The 18,795-nt window shown below is 40.4% G+C and overlaps 1 protein-coding gene across 1 annotated transcript; it reads right to left on the minus strand.

Moving 5' to 3' along the window:
- Positions 1 to 288: 288 nt before the first annotated feature.
- LOC104967235 (calcium/calmodulin-dependent protein kinase type II subunit beta-like) lies at positions 289 to 16,150 on the minus strand. Its single transcript, XM_010796652.1, has 9 exons — positions 16,118 to 16,150; positions 13,987 to 14,019; positions 11,453 to 11,521; positions 8,330 to 8,374; positions 6,006 to 6,054; positions 2,294 to 2,383; positions 1,523 to 1,657; positions 455 to 628; positions 289 to 293 (listed from the first exon to the last, which is right to left on the minus strand). Exons 2-9 carry the CDS (start codon positions 13,987 to 13,989, stop codon positions 289 to 291), a joined length of 570 nt encoding a protein of 189 aa, XP_010794954.1. The 5' UTR covers positions 13,990 to 14,019; positions 16,118 to 16,150.
- Positions 16,151 to 18,795: the final 2,645 nt, after the last annotated feature.

Below are 18,795 nucleotides of genomic sequence, written 5' to 3' on the forward strand. Positions count from 1 at the left end.
ATAGTGAACTTGCTTTAATTTCATTTTTTTACAACCATCTGGGAAAAATGCACTGAATGCACTCGATTAGTTGGGTAATACAAATAACATCAAACATACAAACAGACATGAGTCACTCATGTGATCCTGATGGACTGTCACAAACACCACAAACAATGTCACTTGTGTATTAGTGTACATCACAACTATTCAAAAGCAACCAAACGATGCTTACATCTGCGTGCAATAAGCCTACTGAAGATTATGTTAATAGAAGCAAAAATCACACACATCTAGAGGGTCCAACTTCTAACCTGAAGAGCAGTTTACCACACGTACAATGTACAGTATTTTATGCTCCAAAAGCAGAATACACTGGCTGTTACACACGCTTGCTCACGCACAGGCCTGCAGTGAGTGGATGTCATTCGGTTAGGACCCGTGATTGGAAAATATGTGTAAGGTCGGTACTCACTCTGGGAAGAAGACAGGGGAGGGCTGGAGGGGGAGTGGGGGGGATGTGGGGAGGTGGTGTGTGCGTTTAGAGGGGTGGGCCTGGCACTAGGCACCGGTGCAGCGTCAGAATTGAGCGCAGGGGCCGCCGGCGCCGCCCTGCGAACGCTGCTTACCAGGTCAGTGAGCCGAGACACTGAGGGCCGGCAATGCAGGAAGGATGGGTTGATTGTGGTGGAGTAATGTAAATAAATAGATTAGAGAACAAAAAGGGATGAAGAAATAAAAACATTCTCTTATTTGTATATTTTTGGTAACATTTTCTGCACTATACTTCTGCTGCTGTAATACAATAAATGTCCCCGTTGCAGGACAAATAAAGGAATTCTGATATTGAGGTAACTATACATTAAATAACATTATTTACACTACTAATTATATTTTTTGCACTACAAAGTCCTTACAGAAGACGATTTAGAGGTCCGGTGGTTTTCATTAAAACCAAAGTTTTATATATTTTCATTTATCCGAAAACCTTTCATTTGTATACAATTATTAATAATTTCCAGGTATCCTTCAAATATGTAAAACATTTAATGGATGCACAACTACGCAATTATAATCATATTTAAAAAATAATAAAAAACATTAAATTTGACTATTTTATTTGGGCTATAATCCAATTCATCCATACTGAAGTGCTACATCTGGTATAAACCATGTATAAAAAGGGAATTATAATTATGTTATCGATATATTTTGGATTCTGCAGTTACAGTATGGGTTGTTGTGTAATGTAAAATGTAATAGCTTTATAGTGCTAACTTAAAATGTTTGACAATAAAGAAAAACTGCACAAATCTTATAGGGATTTTTAAAGATGCAGAAAAAACTAGGGATGCAGATAAAATAAAACACTACGTTGATCTTAAAAATAAGCAGTTTTAGTTATTTTCCAACATGACATAAAAGACGGACTCGATCCATCTTCGCAGGCATTGACCGAGGAAGTGTGAATCCCGATTTATGTTTGATGTCCTCTATTTTCTCTTCCAGCGGTCGTCTACAGTACTCTCCCTCGTCTACTTACTCTGCATGGGGGTGTGTGGAGGGGAGGGGGCGGAGAGGGCAGCGGGAGGTGGAGTGCAGGATGTCCCTTCCCCGTCGGATGTGGGCCCTGAGCCCCTACGCACTGAGCCCAGCAGGTCAGCAAACTTTGTAGTAGCTGAGTTTAGGATGGAAGGAAGGGAGGAACATGGGAGACAGTGCACATGGGAGAAGGTTGATGGCATGATGGCCATTAAGATGAAAAACAAAGCTTGCCACACAGATGTTGAAGGGAACACAGAACAAAAGTCATGCTTGGAAATGTCTGACAAACAAAGACCCAGATAGTCATGGAGCAGTGTTGTGTTGCTATTCCATCTGCGCCCATGAGAACGAGACTATGAGTTATTCTACAAACATGTTGCGAGTAGAAATACTACAAAGCATCTCACGGTTATCTAGAATGGCTTGTTTTTTCCTTCACTATTTATGTTGTTATTGGATGTGTTAGACTGTCAACAAGTAGTATGGTGCCGACTAAGAACACTGTAATGGAGACATAAAGCACAGTTTAAGTCAGGGTACTAAGGGGGAATTAGTGGTGCTAAATGGTAGCACATGTATGCTTTTAATATATGCAGGGACGCTGGATGAAATACACACAAGGGAGGTTTTAGTCAAGTGGAATTGCTAGTGCAGTGTGTGTGTGTGTGTGTGTGTGTGTGTGTGTGTGTGTGTGTGTGTGTGTGTGTGTGTGTGTGTGTGTGTGTGTGTGTGTGTCAGGCTGCATTTGGAGGGGGCCATGCTAACTTACAGAACACAGCAGCTGAGGAGCCCTGAGAGCTATCGGGCTGGGAGCTCGTGCTGGATTGCGCCTTAAGCGAGCTGTTGTCTAAGCTCTTTCCTGATGACGTGCACACAAACAGAGAATGAGAGCAAACACACATATGAGGAACAGCGAGGAATGATGGGAAGGGCAGAGCGAGCGTGAGATGACATGGTGGGGGGGGGGCAAATATATACAAGATGATAAAACCCAGTCGAACTCTTTTCTTTTAATATGAAAATACAGCTACCTAAAAAAAAAGTGTTCGATAGGCTTTTGTGCATTTCAATGGTCTGCAAAGGCTAAAATCCCAACGATCCCTCCAGAGGGAGTTTCTCTCCCACACATTCCCCTCCCTGCCTGAAACTCCTCCATTGGACTCCTTTGTTTACTTCTGCATCAAAATGACATCACTATGTAACACTTGCGCTCAAACATATTGTATTTAAAAGATTAAGGGGCAGGACATCTCAAAGCGGTTGGCCAATCACAAGAGAGGGCTCTGGTTTCAGATGTTATAATCTCTTTAAGACAACTTGTGCTTTAAAAGTGGCAAAGTGTTCATTCAGACATATGTGATTTACAGCATGGACAGATAGTTGACAGAGACATATAAAAGAAAAACAAGCAAAGTCTGCAAGATATATAAGACACGGTACTCAAAAGAAAATAGGACTTCTCTTGCTCTTCAGTTCACAATGAAAGCTGGGGTACACTAGGAGTGACCAGTCTGACAACTCTGGCAGTGGACAGTAGGAAGTCCAACAAATACAAAAAAACACAACATCTGTGTCAGAAAAAATAAATAAATAAGAAAAGCGAAAGAAAAGGTCATGATCTTGATGTGATTTTAGGATCTAGCTGACTCAGTCTCTCACTGTTTTGTTGGGTTATTAAAGACAAAAAGGGGGGAAAAACTTTAAGAACCACTGCTTTATTGGAAGTCTGGCAAGTAAACAGAGGATGGATGATGACAATGGTGTTGGCCATGATAATGAGGGAATGTTACTCATTACCCCTTGTCTTTTTATTCAGCTGGCCCGGAGGGAAACGCAACACATTAACACTTTGGAAAAAATGGATGGCACGATACTGGCAGGAGAGTATTTTTCCATGGTACCACCAATTTTGGACCAACACAAAGAATGCAACAACATTTTTTTTAAATGTCCTACTTTCAGAAACCAAACCTAGACAATAGGAAGTCAAATAAATGATTCGACTCAAAGGAGAACTGCAGGATTAGCAATTGAACTGCAAGTTATTCTAACTGACGTGAAACCTGCACACAACAAAACTGTAGATTAACGACCCACAACAAGCAACCCCCAGAAAACTCTCCATGGCATGTTCTCTACTGTAAACTTTTGAGAGTAACAGAGCACATATGTGTTTGAATGCTCCGAGAGCTAGCACAGGAGTTGGGTTACAAACCAGCTGTCCAGCACTCACTGACCTGACAAGATCCTACACAGGCTGACATGAAACAAACTGTCCCACGAACCAAACACGACTTCCTCACACACACTCACCTGTCTCTTGTAGTTTTCTCTGGCGCTAACCGTGCTATCTGCGGCCTCGTCTCTTAAGAGTTTAAAAACTGCTGTGTGAGACTAATGCTATCCAAGGGTGGCGCAAGCAGAGCGGTGTGTTTTTAAGCCGCACTCTCCCTTTCCTGCCACCAGGGCTACTTTTAGACACCTCCCCCCTTTAGCCCTGACCCACCTCCCAAGGTGCCCTTGCCCTCCCCTGTCAGAGGGACAGGGCGGTGGGGCTCCAATTTGAGACCTTGGATCGGAAGTAAGTATGGTAGGGGGAGCACACTTTTCACAGTGTGCAAAGGGAAAGTACAGTAGAGCCTGAGGGAATAAAAGGATTTTCAGTTGACCCAATGCTACTGTGGGCTACCTACATTGCTCTTATCACCGGTCAGACTTTACAACCAGCACAGCCCCTAGTAGACCCCCCCTCTCCCCTACACACACCACAACACAGACTATATCACCCCTTGCTGCTAAATACCAATCAACTATGTGCAATATGTGCAATACTGTACATGCGTTAATAACTGTGTAATTTATACCTGGCTGCTAAATCCTTAGAACCGTTAAAAGGTGTGTTTTTTCTCATTTTGTATCTTGTAAATTGTGTAACTTGCTGCAGTTAAATACCATCAAACTATGTGCAATATGTGCTATATGTGCAATATATACATTATATACATATGCCACTAATAACTGTGTAATATATACCTGGCTGCTAAATCCTAAGAACTGTTACAGGATTTGTATTTCGAAAAGTATTTTTTTTATTACATTTTTTATTATATCATAACTTAGTAATTTTTCTTAAAATAGGTAACATTAAGCTGTCTGTGGCTCTTTCCTGCTGTAACGATGCAAATGTCCCCTCTGTGGGACTAATAAAGGTATTCTGATTCTGATTGTAATATTTATTGAAATAAAACATAAAAAGAACAAAATGGACAACGTTCCAAGTAAGAATACAATTTTAACAGTTTCATTTGTTAGATCCCAAGAGACTTGTGCTTAAGACGAGGCTTTGTTTAAAACCTTAAAGCCAGTCTAGCTGATCGTGCTGTTCTCTTTTTCCTGGAACATTTAAGGAATGTTTCACACTGACTGACACCACTTCTTATCCATAATTGTCTTGCTTGGCCATTCATTATACTAATTACTAACACCTGAGGCCAAAGGGTGAAGGTTATGAAAATGTGTTTCTCCCAATACATAAATTATTATGTACTATCACTTTTTGTAATCAAGCATGATCATTGCAATCAACTGTTAACTCTGAAAACAAAACAATTCATCTTTACTATGCATTTTTTTACAATTTCTATACAAATTAATAATATATAGTCTTATAGAAATTTTTGTTGGAAAGGATCCTTAGTTACTTTGACTCTGAGCACATTTAAAAGGAGTAACTAAAGTAGTTCTACTTGATGTACTCAGTACTGGTTATTTTCTCTTAGAGGAACATGATTGCTCTGCTATAGTTACAATGGAATTTGTGACATGGCAGCAAAGCCTCCACAGGGAGGAGGAGAAAGAAGAGGAGGAGGAAGAGCACATTTTGTTCTGTATGCCTGCAACCAAAATGATAAATTCATGACCTGATTAAGAAGCATTTTACTCTGGAGAACAGGGGTGTTTGAGTGTGTTGGCGCGTAGATAAGAAGAGACACACATAATCGTCCAAAACATAAATTCAGTGGACCAAAAATGCTGGAGACAAACTCACTTGGTGAAGTTATTTGCTGATATGTGTGAGGCATAATTCCAACTAGAAGCCACACACACACACACACACACACACACACACACACACACACACACACACACACACACACACACACACACACACACACACACACTCTTTTTGAAAAACCAAAAGAGAAATAAGCAATACACACAGACTCCATAAGAGGTCAGCTATCGGCCGGTTGTCTGAAGTCACTTTTACACAATCCATTCAAGACATCAGGATTATTTACTACTTTCTTTTGATTTATGAGCGCAAAACATATATTTTTAGGTGAAACTGAAAAACACAAAGGCGTTATTAAGCACGCTTGTGTTCCACATGACAAGTCCTCAGAAGTATTCGGATGTTCAACAAAAATGTCTTTCTGCCTGTTTCCGTGTCATTATCCCTTGTATCTCTGCAGTCTTACCTTTCACATCTTCATCCTCCACAGTGGTGTTGCTGCTGTCTGATGATCCCTGCAGATCAGAGATAGACAGTCAGTTTGGGTTGAAACATAATGGTGTAAACATCAGTGCTGAATACACATAAAGCAACACATCACAAGAGAGCTAAGAAGTCTTGTTTACAGGAACACGGGCCAGTTAGGGCATACTTAACGTCAAGCCTTCAAAAAAACGAAATTGGTAACCGAGCAACAGATATATTAAAACAAATTAAGCTTGATTCAATTCATACAACAGATGCCAAACAAAGTCACATCTTTGTTCAAAGCTACAACCAGACAACCTTTGCAAGCATAAAGTCAAACCATGCCAGCACACCCATCAGCCTAGTGGCTCAATACGCCACGGTGTCAAATGTCATTCCATATTCGACTGTCGACCTCTTTTCTCTATGCTACTCCAGGCAGAGCTCCCTGTGCTTCATTCTCAGTGTGTGTGCTTCAAACAGTGTAGACGTCTCTCCTCCACAGGGTGCTCTCGTCTCTTGCTGAAACTGACAGAAACTCAATAGCATGTGCTCCATCCCTTTTTCTAAAGCAACAATGGAAGCAGGCAGAAGGGACTCTCAGCGGGAAATTAGCTGACATCTTTGAGAAATACTTCACCAACAATATGACCATATGTATGTCAATTACCACAAGTTCCCATCAATGCCATGCCTCTATGGTGAAGGAAGGGTAAGAAACGGAGAAAGGTCTTGACAAATGGAAGTTCAACGATAGAGAAAACGATATCAAAACATCCGTTTACAAACCTAATATAAGTCTTGCAGTGTAATCAAGTCTCATTTATCCAGTCAGATGCTCACTGCTTCCCTAACAAATGCATTTTGACTAAAACCGTACTATTTAATACACTTTGGACTTGCAGCGACATTGCAAGCGTGACACTGTTCAGGTTTATGATTTAAATAGGAACTTTTTCATTAAGCATAGGTTTATCTACCTTTTCCTTCAGCCTTGCTGTCTTTCTCTAATAAGGCTTTAGCCGGGAATAAGTTATCTTCTGATTTCCATTTAGCAGAATAAATGGGCCTACATTCCCCTGCACGTAGAGGAGAGTTTAGAGACTCTCTGACCTCAATAGAATTACACACGGGCACAAACAGCATCACAAACACAAAGCACAAAAGTGGTTTCATAGCCTTCTAAAGAGCATCTTGTTACCTGCATTAGTATGACACTTTTTGGGCACATAGCTGTAATTGAGCCTCACTTATTATAATGCCTTGTAATATTTTTCAGCCAATATATTCAGGCTTTTGACCAATTCAACTTAGACTTTAGACCTCACCTGTTTTTTGCAATGCTAAGATCAAAAAGGTCACTAATAAATCCTCATCTTCTTCTGATACCGGCTGTTGTAATTCATTTAAAGCAATGCATTTCCCTTTGAGATCCAACGCAAAATCTAATATAAAGTACTCTCAACAACCTATATTCTATGATCTAGGGAAATATTATTACGGTAAAACGTGCTCAAACAGGCCAAAACCCTTTCAGTTGGAGAAACGCGCTGCAGCTTTAGAAACGATGCAGATATTAAAAACACAAAACGCTGCAGATAAAAATCGCTCCAAGAAAGATGCTCAAAACACAACGAAAACGGGGACACTAAAAAGTGATGCACACAGCTGGGACCAGAGCGCTTGGTGACATTGGGGGATTATAAAGTTTGCCAACTGTCACTGGGCGGAGTTACTCTATTTCATATTTGTAAGTGTTTTGTCAGTATATTTAAAATGACTAGGTTGGCTACCTTCCAGAAGATCTGCGATAAAAGAAAGCTTAAAAAAAACGTACACTTTAGGTAAGTTTCCGTTCAAGTTGGTGAAGATGTTTCTTCACTTGAATGTGTTTTCACACAATTGTGTTGAAATGCTTTTGAAAGTGCAGCGCGTTTCTCCAAATGGAAATGTTTTGGGCCGTTGCGGTTGCACCTGTCAGCCCCTGTCTACATTAAGCTACAAAGTGCTGCTTAATGAGAATTAAGGCAAGACAATGTGGCCCATGTGTCTGGATGACAATGCTATATTTTTAACGTAACGTTCTCAGAACTACTGTTGTGGTTAGCAAGGTAAGCAAAATGCAATATTCCGATCACCAGGAGTGTTATCTCAAGCAACACAAATGTACGTTATTCACACTCATTAGTAAACCAATGCTGTTGTGAGGTCACACAGATGCATGGCGACGAGACGGATCAAGGGGCAGGAGTAGATGAGCAAGAGGAGGAGAATGACAGAGGATAAAAAGAACGTCTGGGGTGGGGAATGATATATGTGTACCTTCATCCCGTCCACTGGATTATGGATGACGGTTGTCTGAGGTTCCTGGAGGTAGAGGAGGAGGACCATGGAACAAAAGAGAGAAAGCAAAGAAAGGGGCAGAGAGAGGGATGGAAAGAAAGAGAGAAGATTGACATCAAAGTAGATAGAGATGGGTTAAGTGTAAGAAAAAGACAGTGATGTGAATGTTGCATGAAGAGAAAGTGCTTGTTAAGGTTGACAAAGAATAATCCTTCAAAGACATGGAGTGGATGGATGAACTGAATAACTGTAATTTGGAGTGAGAGACGGTATTGAAACCCAGGGTGAAGTCACTGCCATGAGCACTTTGCACAATTTTCTCTCACACAAATTGACACTACACAGCCTCCGGAAAGGGACAGTTGCAATCAAGCCACCAATTATTTTTTCATTCAACCTACAAATATGCAAATGTAAGCAGGATCAAGAGGATTGTTCATTAAAATGAAGGTAACGCACACAATTTCAATGAGCTCTGATGTAGATAAACACTATGCTCAACATCTTATTAGACACTGCTAAACCCAGCGAAAAGATTTTGCCGGACAAGATGAAAACAGGTCTTTCTGATCATTTTGGCTCCCCTTCTAAAAGATGTTCTGACTGAAATGTATGGGTTTTTATTTTAAATCACAATTTTTTGTGCACATAATTGGCTCCGTAAATCCTCAAGACTAGCCATATCTCCTTGTTGTTTTGCCTTTTCACAATCCCAGTTGATCTTCTTTCACTTATATCACATTAAGTTCCTTCTTTCATCTTATATTGCAGATTCTGCAATCTAATGTATCTTCAGCATCTCTGTCACGTTTTTAGCCAGTTGGTGGCTCTTTTCACACAAAAACATTTCCGTCAGTGTTGCCTTTTTGTCCCCTGATGCAGCAGGCCCTGATTGCGGATCATTCATAAAAGGGAGACATATATATTTTTTCCCTTTTCTGCAGCTCTTAACACTCTGCTAGAAAGTGCCATCTGATGTACGTAAATCAGAACACCCTGCCGCCACCCCCATCATGTTCTTCACAGGAAGTGACACCTCGGTGATGACCAATCATCAGCTTTCTCCCTTGTGATGATGGCAGTGTTGTCAGGGCAACCGTCACCTAGGGCAACATGCACCGGAGGCAATTTGGGAGATGGTGATGATGATGAGTGAGAACAAAGTACCTTGGCTTTACAGATTAGAATGAGGGGGAAATGGGTAATGGTGTCACAACATCACAGGGGGTTGACCGCAACACATCACTGCTGTCTTTAACTCTACTGTTCTTTCAGGGATGTTCTAGTGTCGCAATTAAGTCAAATTATGTTATGTATATACAGCCAAGCCGCACATTAAGATTCCCATCACCCCTTATCTGCTCCAAGATCAGAAAATTAAGGTCATCTAATTCTAAGGGTCTCTCTGACCTTGCAGCTCTGCAATAAAGGAGTTAATGTACCAAATGGCTAAACAGTAGCTAGTTCAAGCCCCTAGCAACAGAGTGAAGATCACAGACGCACTCCCACTCTCTGTTCCCCTCAAAGATCAGAAAAAAAAAGCCTCTTCAAATGGTTGTGTTTCTCACTCTGAAGTCAGTCATCTTCCTATCAAGCGCTTCTTGTAGTATGTCTGTATTTGTACAGATAAGATGCATGCGCACACAGAAAAACAGACTTCCATCCACAAAAGGACAACTGTTATCTTGCCTTCTCCAATCAAAGTGCTGAAAGCAGATGCCTAGTTTTAAACAGTGTCAAGCTGAGGCCAAGCTAGTGATGCACACCATGGACAGGTAATATCTACCAGGGTCACCGCTCATTGACACCACCAAGAGACCTGCTGACCAATAGACTATAATCTGTGTTTTATTATCACAACGTGCTAAAATCGAGCTTTGCAGTGTATGGCAAATATATTTAGTTTGCAGGAGTTCCAAAGAGCAAACCCAAATTCCTCAACTGTGCTAGATGCGTAGTTTGGTGAAATCCTTTGTGAGCCATCTAGGTCTCTTCATTTGGCATGGCTGATTGACTTGAAGTAAAAATTGCATTATAAAATGCAGCTATTATGGTTAAATAAATTGCAGTTGCACACAAAGTAAGAGGCATTTGCAAATGTAGTGCACTCCTGAAACACAATTATTTAATTGCATGAAATCTATCATTGCAAATCCTACATTAACCAGGACCATTCGTTATATACTTTAAAGACGTTCACAGATGTTGTCTATGCAACACAAATTATAATGAATGCCTCACCTTTATTGTGCATCCTTATACTATTTATTTCGGTTTTGAAAAGAACTACAAAGATATCAGAAAACAAAAGAAAACTGACATCAAAGTATTTAGGATACTTTAAGGATTTCATTTATCATTTATTTTCATTATTGATTATTCTACCAACATCCATTAAAATGTCCATCTAAATGTTTTTTAATTTAAATATTTTGTTTGCATATTTGCTATTTTAGAGTCTGTAAACAGAATTTTCCCATGTTCATTGGAAATATTAATCCTGAAGCAGGTCCAAGGTCCACAACTCACCCACGGAAATATGAATATAGCAGAAGCTCCACATAGATCAAGAGGAGAAACACAAATAACTTTGAAATCTCACCCAGACACATGATGCTTAGTAAAAATGGTGCCCACGGTTCTGGACTTTACTTCACGTTGTATATTTTTCCCTTAATAAAAGTCATTGTTGACCATGTGTGTAGCCCAAGAGCAGGAAATAATCTCTGAAATCAGCTGAAGTGCTATTTGGCTGGAAGGATAATCTGAAGACCCTTGGACTGTGATGCTCACACGGTGGGGAACCGCTTCTGAACAGAGGCATACATAAGAAGGAGGGGGGGGGTCAATTTCACTGACAGTCCCAGCAGGCATTGGCTGTCTGTCCCTTTCTTGGAAAACCTACTCGACCCCTGTGGCTCTCACAGCCGCTGGGCAAGGATTAAGCACAAATGACTAGACGAACAGAGAGGAAAAACAGACAAAGCTACAGGAGTACGGGAGAGGGAAGGTAGGGGTCTTATAGGATATACGGACAAACACACAAAGGTGAGGGTGAAGGGTGAATTAGGATTAAGGGGGGTGGGGTTAGGAGGTAAATACCAGAGCAGGTGAATGGGTGTTTCCTTTGGGGCTGGTGACTATGCTGTTTTTGGTGCTGTTTGTCTGGGGCTGTGCAGGAGAGGAGAGGAAAGGAAGGAGACACAACAAGATTGAAAACATCAGCAAAAAGGTGGGTTTGGGAGTCCAGGCATGTGTTTATGTGCATACCCATGTCTTTATGCACTCATATTTCTGTGAAAACGTATTTTAAATGTTTCACCTAGTTGTTAGTGACGTCCTTTTTTCACACATTTCCAATTAAAATTATTTGAGAAGATGTTAACACGGAGGTTAATGGTGTCCTAAAAAACTACATAAAAAATAGATGCTCGACATTTAGTAACAGTCCAGGTTAGAGTTTTCCTTATTTTCTACTTTATTGTATAAAATAAATGTAAATCCTATAATAAAATAAAATAAACAATATGGCTAAATAACAAAATAAGTAAGGAGTTAATGATTTGGGTGAACAAAAATATATTTGAGATTTAAAGTCTATGTTTGGTTTTAAGGGATTAAGATTACGCTTTACTTTGAATTACGTCCATAATGGAAAAACATTTTTAAATAAGAGACAGAAAAATAATTAACAATGCGATAACTGTATGTCCCCACAAACATAGTTAGATACAAATAGGTGAGTGTCTGAGTGTGGAGTCCAGTAGATGGCAGGCAGCAGCAGCAGTGATGATATCTTAAACATTCATTCACAAGACGGATCTGTAATTCTGAGAGGTAACATGAGCGGGGGCCGGTGACACTTAGTGACATCATGATGTTGTCACGCTGCTTAATATTTCAGATTGCAACCGTGCCATTTGGCCGTAATAAATCACTTTTTAAAATTATAAGCCCACATCAAATTCTCCTTTGAAGGCCAAACATCAAAGAGCGGTCAGTCCTTTATAGCTTATTTGGACCGTAATGATATTTGCATTAAATTAACATTGAATTATTTGAAAACAAACATTAACTTGAAGTTGTTAAATGGGGCGTGGGTGTGGAAGTGAATCACCAAAGTTACTCATTCTAAGAACTCAGCTACCGTTACATAAATATTAATCATGTAACACTTACATCTAAGCCACCTACCAGTCTGTGATAGAGGTCAAGAGAAGTCATGGATTACTTTATGCCGCATTAAGCCTTAGTGTGGTGTGAATGTCAAAAGAAAGTGGGAAGAAATCTGCCAAGATGGAAGAAAATTCCACCTAGGTATAATGCTAATCACACTAGCAAAAGCCTTTCATTTCACAGGCTGTTCTACAGATAAAAAAAATAATGCTTTAAGAAAGAAGCACAAGATCATTGATTTTAGGATACAGAATTGGCAACCATTTGAAACATTGATTTACATAAAGGAAAATAGGTCAACTAAGGTGACTTAAGAATGTGTGTGTGTGTACTGTACATGGGTGTATCCATAATATGGATTCTATTCAAGAGAGAAGAGGAGTAGAGTAGAAGATGAAGGCTTATAGATCACCACAAAAAAGTGCTAAAAAACACCACAATGAATACAGAAATAACAGCCTTGAAAATAAAAGCTGGTGTAAGCTGACACTAAGGTGATACATAGATAAAGACTGAAATCACACACACATACCAGTGAAACCCACAGTCACACACACATTTGTGCCCTCATCAGTCACACCGCTGCCGCTGTGGAGCAAAAGGAAATGTTTTGCTCATCAAAGTAAATGATTAGCAGATGAGACGTTTTACTCAAAGCTTGTTTGCAGAATCTCGGGGTCTTAGGATTTGGTGAGGAAAACCCTTCACTTTTCTGAATAACGTGCTGGAGGGGATATAATCAAGCTTGCATATTGGTAGAGATCACAGAGTTTCACAATTGAATGAGTTCAAACAAAGAAGGAGAAAGTGGGTCAAAGTATTCACAGGTGGTTCTCCAGGTAAGCAAGGAAAGCAGTGCAGAGGGAAAACACAGGAGGAAGAGGAGCGAGAAGAGAGGATGGGCCTGTAGAAAAACATTTCATCCGTTTTCAGTTTGGTTTGTCAGAAGGATTATAAAGAAACTTGGTGGAAGGGCGGCCCAAGGAAGAAGCCATCACATTTTGGAGTGCATACAAAACACAGGGTTGATACGCAATTAGTTTTCACTTCTGTTAACATGTAAGAAAGTGCAGTGTTTTTTTAGACCAAAAAGTTAGGTATCCAAACACAGGGCAGCCTCTGTCCTTAAAGTATGCCCTTGACAGATCTGGAGCAGCATCTCTGGAGTAACTCTGATGGAAGTAAAACATCCTGTCATGTTTTCTTTTGAATATTGTTAGGGTTAGGCATGATTGAGCCCACTTTGCAAGGGTCTATGTGACTTCTGCTTAGCATCTGTGAGACCCGTGATGAATTGGCCACCACTGTCCCACAAATGAATACTCAAGAGGAGTGTAGGATACTTGACTCCACCGATGAAATAGAGTAAAAGCACGGGAAAGTTGGATAAAAGACATAAAAGATAAAGAGTAGAAGCAAACAAAGGAGTGATTATTAAAATGCATAACTAGCATGCTCACCATGTACTGGACGGTAGAGCTGGACTTGCGTTTCTGTCCCCAGGCGATTGATGGATGGATGGAGTTATTGATGGATGGTTGGATAGTAGAAGGGGGGAAAAAGATAAAGTAACCAATGACAATAAAAGTGAATGGGCTAGATCAAAGTACAAGACAGGACTTGCAAGTGTACATCAAAACTTGATTTCCTTTGCTAAGATCAGACTTTGTCAGAAAGTTTGGAGAAAGAAGAAGATGGAAAAGTTCCCGCTCAAGTTATATTGGGAAAGTAGGGAGAGGAAAGCGCACAAAGCAGGAGGTGGGGTTTAAGACCTCTGTAAGATGACAAAAGGGTGGTAAGCAAGTGGTGGTTTTTTGTTGACAGAATAAGAGAAGCTCGGGGCCAGACGGAGGCGTGAAAGGTCAGCAAGGAAATGCAAAATGACCACGACAGGCTCATTACTTGTAGAGTTGTTACATGTAGCATTTATACATCAATAAATGATTAGAACGATTATTTAGGGTCATAAGTGCAATCACTTTAAATGAACAAGAGCACCGGAAACCTAATATGCCCCCTTGTTGTATTTTACAATCTCCCGAATTAAGGATGTGTTGTTTTGTAACCAGTTTATATTTTGTAACAATGTATAGGAATGCTACATGTAATATCTTTTAAAAAGAAGAATGAAATGCTGACTGAAGTGGCGTTTATGAGCAGCTGCTGGCAGTTCGTGAGGCTGATGTTGATGCTTACTTTGTGCCAAAGAGAAACTGCCAGCCTGCTCTGAGCAGGTGTTACAGCTGAAGCAAACATCAGGTGCCATTACGCATTAATGAACCTGCGGGACGAGGAGGAGGAGGAGGAGAGGCCGAGGAGGAGGAGAGGAGGTCAGATTCGCCAAAAGGACATGTGGAGAGAAGAAACAAGAGAAGAGGGAGGGACGGAGGCAAGCAGGGACGGCAGCAAACGAAGAAGACGTCTTTAGAAAAGGTTTGGGGCGAGTGTGCCTGTTGCTAGGCAATGAGAGGGCTGCAGTGGAAGTGAGTGTCTATTTCTGTCGTCTGAGTTTCCAGGGTCCAGACTGGCAGCTATTCCTGGAACCGGAGTCACATTCCCTGCTGAACCGACTGAGCAGGGAGAAAGAGGAGGGGGGCCATGTGTGTGCGTGCATGCGTACACACACACACACACACACACACACACACACACACACACACACACACACACACACACACACACACACACACACACACACACACACACAGAGACATTCATTTGCGCTTTCGTTCTCTTTTCAAACACATGTGAAACACTCACAAAGTCTATTCCAAAGTCTCTTCCTAACATAACGTACAATGCTGAGAAGCAAACACATTCTCTTGCATGTACACCATGTTCCAAGCTTGGTCGCACACTATCATGCATACACGCTGAACACATTCATGGAAGCTCTGTGTGGGATGTGTTACTGCAGTGTGTGTATGTGCGAGCGTGGGATGGTGAGAGATCTTTATTAAAAGGATGAACTGGAATACAGGGTTAAAGACCAGATGGGGTGAGCAGGAATAGGAAGCACTGAAACTGGAGGAAGAGACTCAAATGGCGGGGTGAGAGGAAGGGATGAAAAAAGTAATGGAGATGACAGATGTTACATTTAATAATGGATATGGAGAGAGGGGCATGAGCTGGATAATTTGAAAATGTAAATAAAGTGTGCTCTCTGAAGGAATTGCTACTTGAGGCATGTGTTATGGCAGACAACACGCAGACGGGCACATACAAAGACACTCGTCTACAGATATGTAGACATAGCAAACAGGTATCCTTTCACAAGTCACAAATGGTGAATCTGTAAGATCATCTAAACACAAAACCACGATCTCAACGTACATTATGATGGACACAAAATAATGAGAAACAAACACGTTTAACAACAAAGACAAGAAAGCTATAGGAGAAATTGAGATTAGCCAAATTAGGAAAGAAGCAAATAGTGGAGCAGAAAGAATACATCCGAGGAGGAGGAGAAGAAGAAGAAGAAGAAGAAGAAGAAGAAGAAGAAGAAGAAGAAGAAGAAGAAGAAGAAGAAGGAAAGGTGGGTAGTGGAAAGAGGTTTGAGAAAGTCGGCGGAAGACGTGATGACCTTACCTTGACTTCTACCTTTTTGTTGAGCAAGGTCTTAGCTGCTGCAATGACAAACAGAGCGCAAACAAACCAGTTAAAAGTGGAAAAACAGAGGAGTAAAGCAACAATAATGTCTCATCTGCCACACATTTAACCTACAGTTAAGAGATGACTTTCATTTGACTTTGTGAATTAACTTAATTAAGAATTAACGTTTTGTATTGCAGTAAAAGCCACTGTCAGGGTTCATACACTTTTTCACCAATGATTTTCAATTAGAAGTAATTGAAAATCATTGGTGAAAAAGTGTATGAACCCTGACAGTGGCTTTTACTGCAATACAAAACGTTAATTCTTAATTAAGTTAATTCACAAAGTCAAANGGACACACGACCACAGCAACAGGATTAGCCTCGACTCAGGATCCCGGCGTATATATGGACACAAAAAAGAGATTTGGGGGAAGCTGGGTTAATCGGAACATGAGAGTACACAGGTACAAACAGCCAGAAAGACGGAGTAAGGTGCCCCCCCCCCCAACAGTCCAAGCCTATAGCGGCTAAACTAACTAATGTTCATTCAGCTCTTTTCTTTCCTTTCTCTTTAACCCTCCACCACCACACATGCTTCTAACATCACTCCCACCACTTTGGTCTTATCGACACACACAGTTCACTTCAACCAAGAGGAAATCGAGTAGTGTGGGGGGGTGGATGTACAGACAATAGACTGAGAGAAGAGTGAGAGAGATACTTGACAGTGTGGGTGTGAGTCCATTCAGCAACATAACAAAGACACTGAATAGTCTGGTAGTGCTGAGGTCGACGGCACAGTAAATGGTCTTTAACTCTTGTCTCTAATCCAAAGCAGTTTGACTTTTAACTTCACAATGAGGGAACTTTGGTAATTTAAGCAAAGTGGTGTCTATAACTGGCCTTTTTAACCAGTTTGTATTTAAAATGTCTAAAATGCTTTGAGTGAAGCCTTACATATCAGCATTTGAATATGATTATTTTCTGGTTTTGTCCAGACTTTTATATTCTTGGGTAGAAAGTGATCCCAAGCCAGGGTTGTAAATTTGAGCTGTGGAGCACAGTTTAGTGCAAAACTATATTTGTCTAATTATTCTGTTCCATTAAATACAATCAGAATTCCAGGGGAAATGTACATTGTTACAGCAAAAGTTAAGATGGAGACAAACACAAATAAAACACTATTAGAAAAAATATAAAATGAAAATAAATGGATTATTTATTCAGCTGTACATTCGAAGTAGATTATTTATCAAATTGCACATAAGTGTTATTGCACAACAGTGGTTTCGTAGTCTTGTTTGTTATATTATTACTATTATACAAATTAGTGGTACCGCTCATGCTCTTCTTTTGTCAGCTTACTGTAAATCGATTGCAAAAGTTTTGATTAATAGTATCTATCTTTTTCTGTACCTCTGTCCTATTCAGAGGCACATTGCCTCTTCAGAAGCTTTCCCTTTGTAGCTAAAATGTTCAATGACATCATTTTTTATTCTGAGAGTGGCAAGCTTTCCCTTAATTCAGCGTGTTACCCGGGGCACACCATCAAATCAGCAATATAGAATGATATAATCGCCAAGAAACAAACACCCAGGCAGCCACACAAGGCAAGGGTCATGGCGGTATAAAAAGAAAAACAGTTGGAGTTTGATGTGGGGTATTTGTTTGGGTATTGAGTTTAATAATCAACAATCTGTCTCCATAATTGTTGACGTCACCTTTTAAGTTAAAGGATTTCCATTAGCTGATTATCAGGGATTTTGGAGGGTAGTTGTTTGTTTCCAAACTGAGTATTTCGTAGTCCTGAACAGCTTGCAGAAAAAGTGTCTTTTATCCTGATGCCAAGAGCCTCTGATGCCTTTGGTTTCAGACACGCATGCTTGATCGAGTATTCATGGGTTTTATTTAGAGTGTAGAGAAGTTTCACTTTTTTGTAGCCACATTGTGATTTTATTTTGGAGAGCAGAGTTTTAGTACTTGTCTCTGTACATGTATGTGAGTGTGTGTAAGCTGCCATATCATACGGCATGCTACAGCACTAATAACTCATCTAAACCCCATAGTGATCGCTATCATTCCCAGCCACACTATAACCTGCAAGCACACACACACACACACACACACACACACACACACACACACACACACACACACACACACACACACACACACACACACACACACACACACACACACACACACACTGCATGTCAGTCATCAAGGCCAATCCTTCCCCTATCTCCCTACCTCACTCCCTTGGAAACGAGCAAGAACTGGGACTTTAATTAGCGACAGTAAAATTAGTGTCACACACACACAGCACAAAACTGTGCAGCATCACACCTTGTTGCCCCCTGTCAGAGTTTCTCCTCAGAAGTGTTTGATTGGATGAGGGCCATTTTGAGTAGAACGGAATTATACCTGCAGCTGAATCAAGGACTTTTCCCTCTCTAGGGAACAAACAGACTAAAACATAAAGTTAGTTACACTAGATGCTGCCATGGATCTGATTTGTTTGTTTCAATGGGAGTATTTTAAAAGATGTTCTCGTTGTCTGTACATACTTACATTTTCCTCCTATCATATTTTCAATGAAAACCTCTCTTATCTTGCTCGATCTGCATTGCGATTATTTTTGTATTAAACACAAGCTTGGACATGATTTAT

The sequence above is a fragment of the Notothenia coriiceps genome, unplaced genomic scaffold (genome assembly GCF_000735185.1).
Source record: "Notothenia coriiceps isolate Sejong01 unplaced genomic scaffold, NC01 NC01_scaffold00037250, whole genome shotgun sequence".
NCBI lineage: Eukaryota > Metazoa > Chordata > Actinopteri > Perciformes > Nototheniidae > Notothenia > Notothenia coriiceps.

Excerpts from the sequence above, each read along its gene's own strand:
- LOC104967235 (XM_010796652.1), bottom strand. Across the intron at positions 8,375-11,452 it reads ACACCCATTCACCTGCTCTG|GAACCTCAGACAACCGTCAT; the intron begins GTATTTACCTCC and ends CTCTACCTCCAG. Across the intron at positions 2,384-6,005 it reads GGAGGATGAAGATGTGAAAG|GAAAGAGCTTAGACAACAGC; the intron begins GTAAGACTGCAG and ends GCACGTCATCAG.